Here is a 14,937-nt window from a genome sequence, read left to right as displayed (position 1 = left end):
TCTTTCTATTCCCGTACGTTGTCGCCCACGGAGCGCAACTATGCTCAAATTGACAAAGAGGCGCTTGCAATTGTGGCAGGAATCAAAAAGTTCCATGATTATGTGTACGGTCGCCATTTCTCCATTGAAACGGACCACAAACCACTGTTAGGGTTGTTCAACCCGAACAAACAAACGCCACAAATTCTCTCCCCCAGAATGTTGCGTTGGTCTATATTCCTGAACGGGTTCCAGTACACCTTGATCCATGTGCCGGGGAAATGGTTGTGCCACGCTGATGCGCTGAGTCGATTGCCCCTTCCTGGCAGGAGCACTGAGGATCCTGCTCCAGCGGAGCACATAATGATGCTGGAAACACTTCCGGGGGCTCCTGTAACGGCTACTGATATAGCTGAGAAAACGAGGAAAGATGCTGTTCTCTCCCGTGTGCTCACTTGGGTGGGGAGACGGTGGCCAGGTGGTCCGCATGAAGACAAATTCAGGCCTTATGCGACTAGGCAGCACGAGTTGTCCATGCATAAGGGTTGTCTCCTGTGGGGAGATAGGGTGATCATCCCAGCACCACTGAGAAACAGGGTTCTTGAGACGCTTCACATGGGACACCCGGGAATGGTCAGGATGAAGTCGCTAGCCCGATGTTATGTGTGGTGGCCTGGAATGGACCAGAACATAGAACAATGGGTACGAACATGCAAGGCATGCCAAGAGGTGCGGCCAGAAGTGGCCAGAGCACCAGTCCACTGGTGGGAGCAGTCCAGATCTCCCTGGAGCCGGCTGCACTTAGATTTTGCTGGGCCATTCCAAGGAAAGGTCTTTTTGGTTATCGTCGATGCATATTCCAAATGGTTAGAAGTGGCGATGGTCCCTAGCATGGCATCAGCTGCCGTAATCAAGGTGTTGAGGCAGCTGTTTGCAACCCACGGGTTACCTGAGACCATTGTATCAGATAATGGGGCAGCTTTTGTATCCCAAGAATTCAGGGCATTCTTGGCTGATAACTTCATAAGAGGGGTCACATCCGCGCCCTTTCACCCATCCTCCAATGGGCAGGCTGAGCGCATGGTAAGAACAGCCAAAGAATCCATTGTGCGCTTAATGGAGGGTAACTGGTCAGCTCGCATCGCGCGAATGTTATTTTTGCAGCATGCGACGCCGTGTACTGCGACGAGCAAGTCACCAGCTGAGCTGCTCTTGGGTAGAAGACTGGTAACGGTGCTGGATTATGTCCACCCGGGTAAAATGCCAAACCGTAATTCAAGAGCAACCCCCCAGGCTGAGACTGACACAACAAGGTGTCTCGCCCCTGAAGATCTGGTCTGGGTGAGGAACTATTCACGAGGTTCGCGGTGGGTGGCTGGTGTGGTCACCCGGGCTAGTGGACCTGTGTCCTATTATGTGACCTTGGAAAATGGGCAAGTGTGGAAGAGACATATAGATCAGCTGAGGCGCCGGGCGCGCAGCAGGTAAGAATCAGATAATTCATCCCTGGCTAACGACGCAGAGCGGCAAGACCAGAGTGAAAATGGCCCAGAGGTGCAGTCACCAGGGGCTTCAGCAAATGAACCAGGGTCTGCTAGTCCTCATGATGATGAGGTACAGATAGGGGACCCTGAGATGTCTGGGACTCCATCTGTTCCTGACGAAACCCCTAGAGCAGCCCCTCTACCACAGGTAACACCCAATCCAGAACCGGCAACACCTGTTGTCAGGAGATCAAGTAGAAGTTGTAGGACCCCACAGCACCTGAGAGATTACGTCTGCTGTGCTCACTAGGGGGGGAGGGGTGTTGTGTATTGAGTCAAAGGATTTTATATCTGTATTATTATTGTCTGTATTTGCATTAGGGTAAAGTAACTGCCTTTTGGTTCCAGAGGGCACAGCTACTATTGGTTCATTTAAGCTGCTGTATTTGGATCCTCTGTCTTATTGGTTCCCTCCAAAAGGCAGGACTGTGATTGCCTGATATTGTTCCCTCCAAAATGTATCTTTTCTAGCTAGTCCCCTGTCCCTATAAATGTAGCTTTCCCCTCCTCAGACCTTAGTCTTGTATGCTTTAATAAAGAAGTGTTACTAGAGAACTGTCTCCAGCATATTATGTCAAGAGAGCTGAAATCACAAACCCCACGTCATAACAGCTCTCCACTTTTATCTCCCAGTCTTTAGGTTAATAAATATGAAAGAGTAAAGGGAATTGCATGCAGTGACAAAATTGCTTTACAGAGCTAACATAACTGTAGTGCAGAGACTTCATCTGCATTTCCGGCTTGCCAGACAGATGATATCGCTTGGTTCTGATTAAATGTCACATTCGATTGAGAACAAACACATTCTTGCTGTATTTTGAGAAGGGGAACAACAAATTCTATAGCGGCATTGACCTTTAGATAGGAGACCTCAGAGACACAATTTTAAACAAATGGCTGTTTGAGACAGAGAAAATGCTATGCTGCTTAGAATGAACAAAGCATTTAAACCCTGAGGGTGCCACTTAAGATATAATTCTGACTGTGGTGCTGTTGTGAATGTACCAAAAATGTAAAATGTCATGGTTTGCATCTACAGAAAAGCTTTCTCATATGTTTAAAGCCAAAATTCTAACCTACAATTGCAGTATAGATTTCGAAGTATACGCTACTTTGATAATAATATGTTGATCTTGGGTAAAAGCAAGATTATTTTGTAATGCTTTGTTTTACTTTGAATGTTAACTGATTACTGCAAGCAGAAATCAATCAGAATGACCTTTTAAAATTCTATTTAGGAATTAAAATACAGTATCTCTTGGCATTTGTTTTTACCTTTTAGGCCCTAACCAGATTTCATACTCTTCACTTCACTCTGAGGAAATAAAATTCAATTGATTTTAAACAGAGATTATATACCTAAATTAAGTGTGCCTGCAGTTATCAACTTCCTTGGAAGTGTGTTTAATAAAGCTATGGGAATAAAGACTGATGGAAGTGTTTCAGTCCTTATGTGGAGGCTGCCAATGAAAAAGGTTTCTGTGTAATGGCGCAGCCACAGGATTGGGACCAAAACATGGTTTGTAGCAACACTGGGGAAGCTTCCCCTCCACCAGCCCCACAGTGTGGAGAGGGCTGCACTTTCACAGGTATTTTGAGATGGATCAAACTGAAATCTAGGGATTAGAATGATTGTGTGGATTCCTGGATGCTTTGTTTTCCTTTGGCTCTCTGATTCAGGCCTGGAGGGAAGCTCTCCAACTTCACTGCTAGCTGGCAATTGTCCCGAGAGAGCCTCTGGGCAGCAAAGGACAGAGCGTGCTGTTCTTTGGGATAGGACGTCCACTCTCCACAGCGACACAGTGCCCTAGTGGTGTTGGAAAGAGAGCACATTGCGTGAAGAAATCATTATAGATTTATAGTTTTAGCTGTCAGGTGACATGATGCCAGCCTCCCTTTGGTCTTGGACTGCTTCAGCTGTTACTCATGCAGTCCAGTCTTGGGCCTGTTTGCCGACAAGCAAGTTCTAGGAACCTCAGTGGAGCTCATAGCTTTGAAGCATGCTTAGTATAGTCATAGTCATAAACATGTACATGTTCCCCTAGATTGCTTATAAATGCGCACAAATTGCTGGGAAATTATTATTATTATTATTATTATTATTATTAATTTATATCCCGCCCATTTGGCTGCATTTTTCCCAACACTCTGGGTGGCTTCCAACACATAAAACCATAGTAAAACATCAAACATTAAATACTTCCCTATACAGGGCTGCCTTCAGATGTCTTCTAAAGATTGTATCCTTATCTCCTTGACATTTGGTGGGAGGGCATTTCACAGGGCGGGTGCCACTGCTGAGAAGCCCCTTGCCTGGTTCCCTCTAACTTTACTTCTTGCAGTGAAAGCAATGCAGGAGGCCTTCAGAACTGGACCTCAAATACATATTTGTGTTCTATGCTGAGTGATACTTTTTACACTTTAGTGTTTGTGTGTCTTTTTTTTTTTAGAGATGGGGAATTCAGCGTATTTTCTAATTTAATTATGGATGTCGCACATAGTTTCTCTGTTACAACTGAATTTTGTTTCTGTATTTCTAGGTCATTATATTTCTGTGGACACCTCACAGGGAACAAATGGTGACACAGCTGTGCTCCTCAGTCCTGACCTATATAGCGAAGAGTGGAGCTGTCTTAGACTGATATATCAGATTGCAGCATCTTCAGAGTTACCAGTAGATCCTACTGCCTTAAACCTGTACCTAAGGGTGGAAGGTGAAAGTTTTGACCATTTGCTTTGGACAACCACTGAGCGCTCCGAGAGCTGGCTCATAGCTAGTCTAGATATACGAAACAGGACAGACAAATACAAAGTAAGTATAACATTCGTATGCTTGAATATCGTCTACATGCATATACATTGAACAGCTATGGGGGTGGGGAGGCTGTGCCCTCAAGGCAGCAGGAGAGCTGTGGGGATTTCCTGCAGAGGTTGTAGTTGACCTCTGTGTGTGAGGGGAGTGGCAAATGCTACCCTGGGTAAGAGAGGGGTCTGCTGTCCCTCTTGTGCACTCATTGTATCCCAATGAACACCTGAAAAGAGCTACAGGAATTGTATTATTATTATTATTATTATTATTATTATTATTATTATTATTATTATTATTACTACTACTACTACTACTACTACTACTACTTTATATTTTTTGAGGAAGACAACTGTTGCAGGAGCTACCAAGGTAATCATATTGGAAAAATCAAAGCTTTTTTGTTGGAATACAAACCGGATTCCTTCCCATTTTGACCTCTGACCAGTGGCAGAGCGCATGCTACCGCTCCCCAGGGGTGGGCATGCAGGGCACGGAGGGGCACGGACCTGGGAGTGGAGCTGTGGGCAGGAGCGCGAGAGCTGCTTCAGCAGCAACCTCGCCAAGGATGGGGTGGCAAAGTTGCCACCGACTTTCCTTTTCTCTGCCCTGGTGGTCCTGGGCCATCGCGCAAGGAAGCTGTCTCCATGGTTCCTTTGTGCGCCAGAGCCAGGCTTGTTGTAGGGGGGCCTGGTTGTGCCCCCTCAAAAACATGTTCCCAGGGCCACAGCTCCCTGTCAGCCCCCCCCCCACGCTACACCACTGTGACTGACTTCATTTATATGCAAAATGAGATTGTGAAAATGCAGATTTTCAGAGTTTATTTTGTTACCAAAATCAAATCTTAAATTAAATAGGGCTATGTATGGTATGTCAGTGTGTGAAATCATGAGCAATTATTTCTCTCTTTCATATACATGTAATCTCTGAACAGATATTCAGGGACTGTACTAGCTGAAGGTGTTAGGCATTGCCCTTTGTTAATAATAATTAATAATAATTTTATTATTTATACTCCGCCCATCTGGTTGGGTTTCCCCAGCCACTCTAGACTGTTCTTCAATAGAGTCTTGCAAGGAAAAGAGTCATTGTAGAGTCTTAATTCCAAAACTGAGATCTCTGCTGCTTCCTTAATTTTAATAAATGTTATGAAAAATATTAGCACTAATTTCCTGTTTTTGTCTTATTTTGTAGATTGTTCTAGAAGGCATCTTGGGAAGAGATATTTTTGCCAGCATAGCAATTTTTGAAATAAAGATAACTACTGGCTACTGTATAGGTAGGTGACTCTTGTAATAATCGACTCTAGTTAAAATTAAAATTTGGTGTTTAACTGTGAAACTGGGAACATTAACTCACATTGGTATAACATTAACATATTCCTTCAGATTGTTTTAGTAGCAATTTATTATTTTTTAAAAAATCCAGAACAAAGTCAAAGTATTGTAACTAACGTTTTATTTATCTTAAACTGAAGAACAGCCTAATTACTCTCACCTGTCTAGGGAATGTTGCACCAGTGCAAAGTTGCTACAGCAAAATATCTGGGATGTAACAATTGCTGCAGAGCAACTTCACGGTGTTGTCATGCAACAAATGAGGATGCAAAATATTTATGGCAGTGGCAAAAAACTTAATAGAGAGAGACGAAATGATTCACACGTGTCTGTAGTTGCTTGTGAGGTCTGGTGATGTTTTTGTGGGGGTATCGAACTGCAACAGAACAGAGTGGGGCTCCTTCTCAGTGGTCACTTTTATCACATATTTATCAACTGAGATAAGCCGTCAAGTTTGGAGGCACTGATCTAATTTACTAGAATAGCAGATTTGGAGATGAGTGTTACTTTTGCCATTCTGTCTTGCTGAGAATCTTGAACCATGGACAGAGCTTGTCTGAGGCCCTTGATGGGACTCTTGGTAGAATAAAGTTATAAACTCCAACTGAAAAGCAGCTGGTCCCTGGTGGGGCCCCTGGCCAGCGCAGCCCCCTGAGGCCTGGAGCAAGGGAACCCGGCTGCCTTTCCGTCCCCTGCTGACATGGGCCTGCATGTGGGATTGGGGAAACTTGGTTTCATATCCCAAATCTGCCTCTGATTCCCTGTGTGGTTTGAACCTCAGGTAGCCCTTTGTAATAGTGAGTATAATAATGAGGCATTGTACAAAACTGTTAAAAACTTTGTTTTGAAAGCAAAATAATAAACACCAGAGTTTATGGAAATGTGAATGTATAGATTTGCTTCCAGCCATTGCTGCTATTAAGTGAAAATTGGCTATCAATGGTGCATTTGAATTTTTCAGACAACTTATCCTGTAGCACTGGAAAGAAAGAAACCAGCCACATACTGACAGTTTGGTTGAAAGTTTAATGAGTGGGTGATGATGGTAACAGGTGGGAGGAGAGTATGGCTCAACATTTGTATATCTTTGTGAATAAAATAAGAAACATACTTTAAAAAAAATTATTAAAGGACTGTGCTGGTTATCGCTAATGCACCAGATGTTTAGGGATATTGTGCAATGAACGGTTGTGCACCATGCTCTCAGAGTTTCATTGTATGCTTTGCAACTGCAGAATGTAATTTTGAAGAAAACCATCTGTGTGGTTTTATGAATCGCTGGAACCCCAATGTAAACTGGTTTGTTGGTGGAGGAAATGTTGGAAATTCACAATCCATCCTTCCAAGAGATCACACTCTTGATGATGAGTTTGGTAAGCAAGAAATATCATTTGCTTGTTCACTGGAAAAGTGTTTTCATTTCTTGTTTCATCTATATGAGGGTCCTTGTTCTCATGGGAATATAAGAGCACAATTGATTTTTAAAAAATAGCATACAGCTTTAGAAAGTACACTGGAAGAAAGAGGGAAGGGAGGGGAATATGCAGACTAAATACGTTAATGGCATTTCTTATATAAAGGGGGCATTCCTCTGGGAAAAAAATCTGTTAACACTTTTTCTGGGGAAAACATCTGTTAACAGTTTTTCATGAAAGTCTACTCCCTAAAATACTTACATATATGACATACATTAGTGCAACTCTGCTCTTGACTATTTTCCAAGTAAATTGTGACCTACATCTTCACTAAATGTTTTCAGGCTTTTTTTTTTTCAAGGGTTGATAGGTTTTTAATTATATTCCCATTGAATAAATTCAGATACTGTGACTTATCTAGGCATTTTTCCAAAAACAATTTCTCTGGAATGTTGTCAACTGTGCATATAGTCCAGACTAATTATTAATTAGCACTGCTAATTAATTAGAACTTTGCTAATTCTAGATTCTCCTGTTTTTTAAGGAAGCTGAGGCTTTGTAGTAGAGCACAGGAAACCAGTGTGTTAGCCTTCAGATGTTGTTGGACCACAGTCCCCAGCAGGCCCACTCAACACGGCCAGTGGTCAGGGATGATGGGAGTCATAGTCCAACAACACCTGGAGATGTTGGCAGAAACTCTATTCCATGAACCACACCATTGAGAAAGTGTTAACTGTAACATACTGTGTAAAGAAACATGAATAGAAAGAATATGTAAACCTGTTCTTCATTTCTGTGGAGACTTCGGCTTTTCTGGGCCCTAGTATTGAATAGCCACGTAAACTCTCTGGGGCAGGTTGGATCTTCTGCTTTTAGGCACCACAGACACAACTAAGAGATGCCTCTTGGTTTTAATGTGGGATTTACTGTCGTTAGTTGTAAGTTGCTTTGAGTTGCCCTGAGCACATTTAATAAATAATAATTCAATAAATAATAAATAAAAACCCAAAAGCAGATGTTGCCCTTTACTTTCAGTGAGATGTAGATACAGATTTTTATTGGGATGCTTATTCCCATTCTGAAAGGCAAATTAGACATAATGTTAAATGCATTTGCATTTAATGTACACCAGCTGCGCTGTGTGATAATTATTGTTATGATACCTGGTAGGGACAGGAAATTTAACCCCTTTCCTGCTGAAGTCCTGACCATCATTGTTCCCAGAAACTGCTATTTGCATTGGGATTAAATGGGTCTGAGAGAATTTGTCCACACAAACAGAACCACAATACAATGGTACCTCTGGTTGCGCACGCTGTGGGTTACGAGCGCCGGTAACCCAGAATTAGCTGCTCCGGGTTGCAAACTTTGCCCTGGGATGCGAGCAGAAATCGCACGCCAGAGGCGCACACGCAGCAGGAGGCAGGCGTGCAGCAGGAGGCGCACTTTCACTAATGGCGCCTCAGGTTAAGTGTGGTTTTCGGTTATGAATGGACCTCTGGAATGGATTCCGTTTGTAACCAGGTACAACTGTATTCACTTGGAATTTTAATCTTGCCAGAGTGGTGCATGCTCTAGTTATCTCCCACTTGGACTACTGCAATGCGCTCTATGTGGGACTAACTTTGAAGGTGACCCGGAAACTACAACTAATCCAGAATGCGGCAGCTAGACTGGTGACTGGGAGCAGCTGCCGAGACCACATAACACCGGTCCTGAAAGACCTACATTAGCTTCCAGTATGTTTCTGAGCACAATTCAAAGTGTTGGTTCTGACCTTTAAATCCCTAAATGGCCTCAAAGACCCAGTATCCCTGAAGGAGCGTCTCCACCTCCATCGTTCAGCCCTGACACTGAGATCCAGTTCCGAGGGCCTTCTGGTGGTTCCCTCATTGTGAGAAGTGAGGTTACAGGGAACCAGACAGAGGACCTTCTCGGTGGTGGCGCCTGTCCTGTGGAACGCCCTCCCATCAAATGTCAAGGAAATAAACAACTACCTGACTTTTAGAAGACATCTGTTTAGGGATGTTTTTAATGTTTGATGTTTTATTGTATTTTTTTAATATTTTGTTGGACGCCGCCCAGAGTGGCTGGGGAACCCAACCAGATGGGCAGAGTATAAATAATAAATTATTATTATTATTATTATTATTATTATTACACGTACATACACATTTGCTATCTAGGAAAGCAGTCTAAATGTCTGCGAGATGAAACGCCTTCAGATCTAGGCTTACTCATGAAGCTCTCTTCATGTGCCCTAAGGGTAAAATAAAACAAATTGCCACCACTCTGAGTCTTTGCAATAAAGCCTGAAACACATCAAAATAAATAGTGAAAGAAGAATATTCTTACTTTTCTTTTACTAAAAGATAAACATTTTAAATTGAAGCAACTTGACCAGAAGTAGAATTTCTGGCCTCTTTAAACATTCAGAGAATTGTATTTATTGATTTGCCTTTTTAAGAAGAATTTGCCACCTTCTGCCATGCTGAGAAGAAAATAGAATATGTTTTTGGTTACAAATAATGCATCTACTAAATGAGCAGAGCAGTGTTGAGATGCCCGCCTTGCAGGGAGCTGGACTAGATGACCCTCGGGATCCCTCCGTCCTCTGTTAGGCTGGCATGTTGGAGCCCTAATAAGAAATACATTCACACACACCAAAGTGAGGGCCATGTCATCTTTTCTCCTACAAAAGTTTATATTGCCTGTGAAGTTTGTTTCCTCTGTTTCACGATCTAGGGATGAGACGGCAAATTAGAGGCTTCTTCAGAGATGTTAAACCACAAAGTATTATATTTGTTCAGTGGAAAGACTGAGTGTAGCAGATGCATTTTGCTCTAAAACTAGAGCTGATGTCAACTCCAGAGGCTACTTTTGCTCATTCAGCAAATTCTGCTTTTTTCATGTGATCTTTTGATGACAAAAGGGAGTTCCACAGCTACGTTTGCAGAACTTTATTTGACAGAGGCAAATAATATATGCAACCTTATGTTAGGATGATTCTTTCTGCATTTTTCTTTTCCTGCATAGTTGAGATATACCCTGAACAAACAAAAAAAAAGCATAATAAAAAAATTCCTTCCAGTAGCACCTTAAAGACCAACTAAGTTTGTTATTGGTATGAGCTTTCGTGTGCATGCACACTTCTTCAGATACACACGAAAGCATGCACACGAAGGCTCATACCAAGAACTAACTTAGTTGGTCTTTAAGGTGCTACTGGAAGGATTTTTTTATTTTGACCATGGCAGACCAACACGGCTACCTATCTGTAAAAAAAAGCATGATTTTGTAAAAAAATTAACAAGTAATGACGACTGAATTTTAAATTTTAAGTTTTTTAATGTTTTTCATATAATTGTTTGCATTGTTTTATTGTTCTATTGTGTGTGTTTTTGTTTGTTTTTTAAAGGTTTTATTTTGTTCTTAAAGGGAGGGGTCAGGGCTGCCAGGAAGTGGGTCCCAGCCAACAAAATGGCTGGGGCAGGTTACACATGGGGGGATGCACTGAGACAACCGATCTCAGTGATCACAGGTAGGAGGAGGAGTTATGCTAAGACCAGACTATCCCTGCCTCCGGGTCTGGTCCTGACTGAACGGATACTGGAATCAGCAAAGGATACCCACATGACCTGAAGGTGCTGCTGTGCAATGCCAGGTCAATGATTCATAAGACCACTGCCATCCATGACTTGATCATGGATGGAGGACTTGACCTGGCATGTGTGACAGAGACTTGGTTGGATGAAGCAGATGGGCCTGTTCTTGCCACTGCTTGTCCACCAGGTTTCTCTTACGCACAGCAACCCAGGCCTTGTGGGCGGGGAGGGGGGTTGCAGTGATTTTTAGGAAGTCATTAGTTTGCACCAGGCGTCCTACTGGGAAGACCCAGTTCTCTGAGTGCATGTTCTGGAAGTTGGGCTATAGGGGCAGAACAGGATTCTTTCTGGTGTACTGACCTCCCCGCTGCACCAAGGATTTCCTGCCCGAGCTGCTTCAGGTTGTGGCGGATGTTCTCCTGGAGACACCTAGTTTGGTTGTCCTAGGGAATTTTAACATCCATGCCGACACGACCTTACAAGGGGCCGCTCGGGACTTCGTGGAAAGCATGGCCTCCATGGGGCTGTCCCTGAATAAGTTTGGCCCAACCCATAGCCGCGGACATGCCTTGGACCTGGTGTTTACCTCTATGGGTGTTGGTGATCTGACATTAAGTAAAAGCGAAACGAAAGAAGTGCCATGGTCAGATCACTTCCTGGTGCAACTGGACTTCTCCGCGACCCTTCCCCTCTGCAGGGAGGAGGGACCAATTCGGATGGTCCGCCCTCACTACTTAATGGATCCAAATGGTTTCCAGAGAGTGGTAGGGGATGCTTTATCCCATGTTGATGGCCTTCAGCTGATTCCCTGGTGGCCCGCTGGAATGTGGAGTTAACCAGGGCTATTGACTGTTTGGCTCCGAAGCGCCCTCTCCGATTGCATGGAGCCCGGACAGCCCCGTGGTTTTCCACGGATCTGAGGGCAATGAAACAATCGTTGAGACGGCTAGAGCGCCGGTGGCAGAAAACTCATTCTGAAGCTGACCGGACACAGGTTAGAACTCAATGTCGAGCCTACCAAGTGCCGGTAGCGACGGCAAAGAAGACTTTCTTCACCGCCTCTATTGCATCTGCAGAAAACAGAAGCAGGAGACTTTTTCAGGTGGTTCGCAATTTAGCGGAACTACCTGCTACATCGGGGCTCAGTACGGGCCACATGATCTCCTGCAATGATTTTGGAAGTTTTTTGCAGATAAAGTCGCTCAGATTCGGAAAGAGGTAGACTCCACAGTCATAGGCGCCGACTCCATGGGGCTTGAGGGGGCCCGAGCCCCCTCAAAAATTCGTTTGGGGGGGCTCAGCCCCCCCAATAATCTCGGGCGGCGGTGGGCGCGTCCGCGGCTTTTATAGGGCGCCCGGCGCGCACCAGCTCGATAACGGGCACCCGCGCGGCGGGGGGCGCCGGGCCGGAGGAGGGGGGCGGCCGGCCTGTCTCCTTGGCAACCCCATTGAGCAGCGCCGGCTCCCCCGGAAGGGCCATTCCCCCGCGCCGCCGATCGCCAACACCGCCGACGCTGTGGCTGCCCGAGCCCGAGCCTGAGCCTGAGCCCGACCCGGAGCCCGAGCCCGAGCCTGAGCCTGAGCCCGACCCGGAGCCCGAGCCCGAGCCTGAGCCCGAGCCCAAGCCCGTCAGTCAGTCAGTCAGTCAGTCAGGAAGGAAGGAGAAATGGGGAGGGAGACGAGGGAGGAAAATTGCGCGCAGGGTGAAGAAAGGAGAAGGGCGAACGAGACGAGCTTCCAACCCAAAAAAGGGCTGGAAGACTGGGAGGATGCAGGATCGGGAAAGAAAGCGACGCCTTCCCCGCCCGCGACGTCGCCCGCTTGTCATTGGCAGCGCAGCGGGCGCCCAGAGGGGCTGGGCACTGGTGCAGGGCCACTCCGCAGCTGCGGAGGACAGCTGCGCGGCTAGCAAGGTGCGCCGCGTAGAGCGCGGCCCTTGTGTGGCCCGGTGGCCAGGCAAGCTCGGGCGGGGACCCCCATGCGAATCTAAGACGGGAGAAGAGGGCAGAGCAAAGGGGGTCCCTTCCCCAACCTCCGGCTCTGAGACTTCCCTGAGCCCCAGAAAAGCGAAAGGATTTTCTCTTCTTCTTTTTTTATAAATATTTTATTAAGTTTTCAAATACAAAGTTAGAAACATACACTGAAGAAAAAAGTAAAAGAACAAGAAAAAGAAAAAGAAGAAGAAAAGAAAACCAACCATTCAACACATTTTTTATATAACTAACTGGACTTCCTCGCATCTCCCTTACCCTGCATTCTTTATAATAAAGATATCAGCAAATTATTACCTTGTTTCGTACCTTATTTTGTACTTTTCAAATACTATACCTCTAAATTTAACATACTTTTCATCAGTTACTTATATCTTAAATTAAACATAGTATTACCTTAGATTTTGACCTTTTCTTACTTAAAATATAATTTCCTGTTTCCCAAATCTAATTGCTGAAGCTATAGTTTCCGAATCGTGTAAATTTTTAACATTCATACAACTTATATTGTTTTTGTAAATAGTCCTTAAATTTTTTCCAGTCCTCTTCCGTTGTTTCTTCTCCTAAATCTCGGATTCTGCCAGTCATTTCAGCCAGTTCCATGTAGTTCATCAATTGCGTCTGCCACTCTTCCAGTGTGGGCAAATCTTGTGTCTTCCAATATTTTGCGATAAGTATTCTTGCTGCTGTAGTTGCATACATAAAGAAAGTTCTATCCTTCTTTAACACTTTCTGGCCAACAATGCCCAAGAGGAAGGCCTCTGGTTTCTTGGGAAAGGTATACTTAAATACCTTTTTTAACTCATTATAGATCAATTCCCAGAAGGCCTTAACTTTTGGACAAGTCCACCAGAGGTGAAAGAATGTCCCTTCAGCCTCCTTACATTTCCAACATTTATTATCAGACAGGTGATATATTTTTGCAAGCTTGACTGGGGTCATGTACCACCTATAAATCATTTTCATAATATTTTCCTTCAAGGCATTACATGCCGTGAATTTCATACCGGTGGTCCATAACCTTTCCCAGTCCTCAAACATGATGTTATACCCAATATCCTGAGCCCATTTTATCATGGCTGATTTGACTGTCTCATCCTGAGTGATTTTCTCTTCAACCTGCCCTCCATCCTCTTGCAGAAAACTCTTTGCCTGCCCTGCCCGTATCTCGTTTTTGCTTTTTAATTCCACACACGCACCCTTCGGACTTCGTGGCAATCGGGCGCGTGGGTGCGTTTCCTAAGAGAGTGAGGACCCCCGCCTCCTCCCCACCTGCTCCCTTGCCAGCCAGCCAGCCGCGCGCCCTAGCCGGAGAGCCCCGACCATCCCCGTCGCGCAATCGGCTGGATCTCCCTTCAGCAGGCCGTGCTCACAACTCGGCCCAGGGACCCCCCAGCAGTGGATCTCCGGCTCAGCTGAAGAATCCGGCAACAAGCCCCCTCCTCCCCAATCGCTCCGCCGAAATACGCTCCAAAACCCCCCAGATAGGCCGTCGGCCGCCAAGTCTAGTGGCGCCCTGAGCGAGGGTCTCTCCCCAACACCGCCACCTCGAACTGCGTTCTCCCGGCTACCCGAGCGAACCAGCGGCAGGACCCCGGTATGGGCCCCCCCAATATTTTTTATAAGTCGGCGCCCCTGTCCACAGTGGGAGCAGGGCTGGGGCAGGAGAGTGCTAGAATCCTGTCTAGTCAAGTTGCATGGGGTCAATTCCAATCTGTTACCTCTGAGGATGTGGACAGGCTGCTTGGACGAGTGAAACCAACCACCTGTCTCCTTGATCCTTGCCCATCCTGGCTTATAAAAGCTAGCCGGGAAGGGCTGGGAGATGGGCTTCGTGGGGTGGTGAATGCTTCTTTCTGTGAGGGAGCCTTCCCAGACCCGCTGAAAGAGGCGGTTATTAAACCGCTTCTTAAAAAAATATCTTTAGACCCAGCCAATATGGCCAACTATCACCCAGTCTCAAATCTTCCATTCTTGGGCAAGGTGATTGAGCGAGTGGTTGCTGAACAACTCCAGGCACGCCTGGAGGATGCGGACCATTTGGATCCCTTCCAGTCGGGATTTAGGCCTCATCATGGGACTGAAACTGCTTTGGTTGCACTGGTCGATGATCTCTGGCGGGCAAGGGACAAAGGTGAAAGCTGTTTCCTAGTTCTGCTGGATCTCTCTGTGGCCTTTGATACCATTGACCACAACATCCATCTGGAGCAGGGGTAGGCAACCTTAGGCCTGGGGGCCAGATGTGCCCCAATTGCCTTCT

At 45.4% G+C, this 14,937-nt stretch overlaps 1 protein-coding gene across 3 annotated transcripts in view; it reads left to right on the top strand.

Moving 5' to 3' along the window:
• The window catches only part of MAMDC2 (MAM domain containing 2), an 83,357-nt gene that overhangs the window by 24,060 nt on the left and 44,360 nt on the right, over positions 1-14,937 (top strand). For all 3 annotated transcript variants that reach the window (XM_082241572.1, XM_082241573.1, XM_082241574.1), the window contains 3 exons: positions 4,064-4,335; positions 5,524-5,608; positions 6,902-7,039. In XM_082241572.1, the coding sequence (XP_082097698.1) occupies positions 4,064-4,335; positions 5,524-5,608; positions 6,902-7,039 (495 nt within the window). The remainder of the gene's footprint in view (positions 1-4,063; positions 4,336-5,523; positions 5,609-6,901; positions 7,040-14,937) is intronic.

Source organism: Podarcis vaucheri (assembly GCF_965113315.1).
Source record: "Podarcis vaucheri genome assembly, chromosome: 11".
Lineage (NCBI taxonomy): Eukaryota > Metazoa > Chordata > Lepidosauria > Squamata > Lacertidae > Podarcis > Podarcis vaucheri.
The sequence above is the reverse complement of the archived record's forward strand: the minus strand, read 5'-3'. Positions and strand labels throughout refer to the sequence as shown.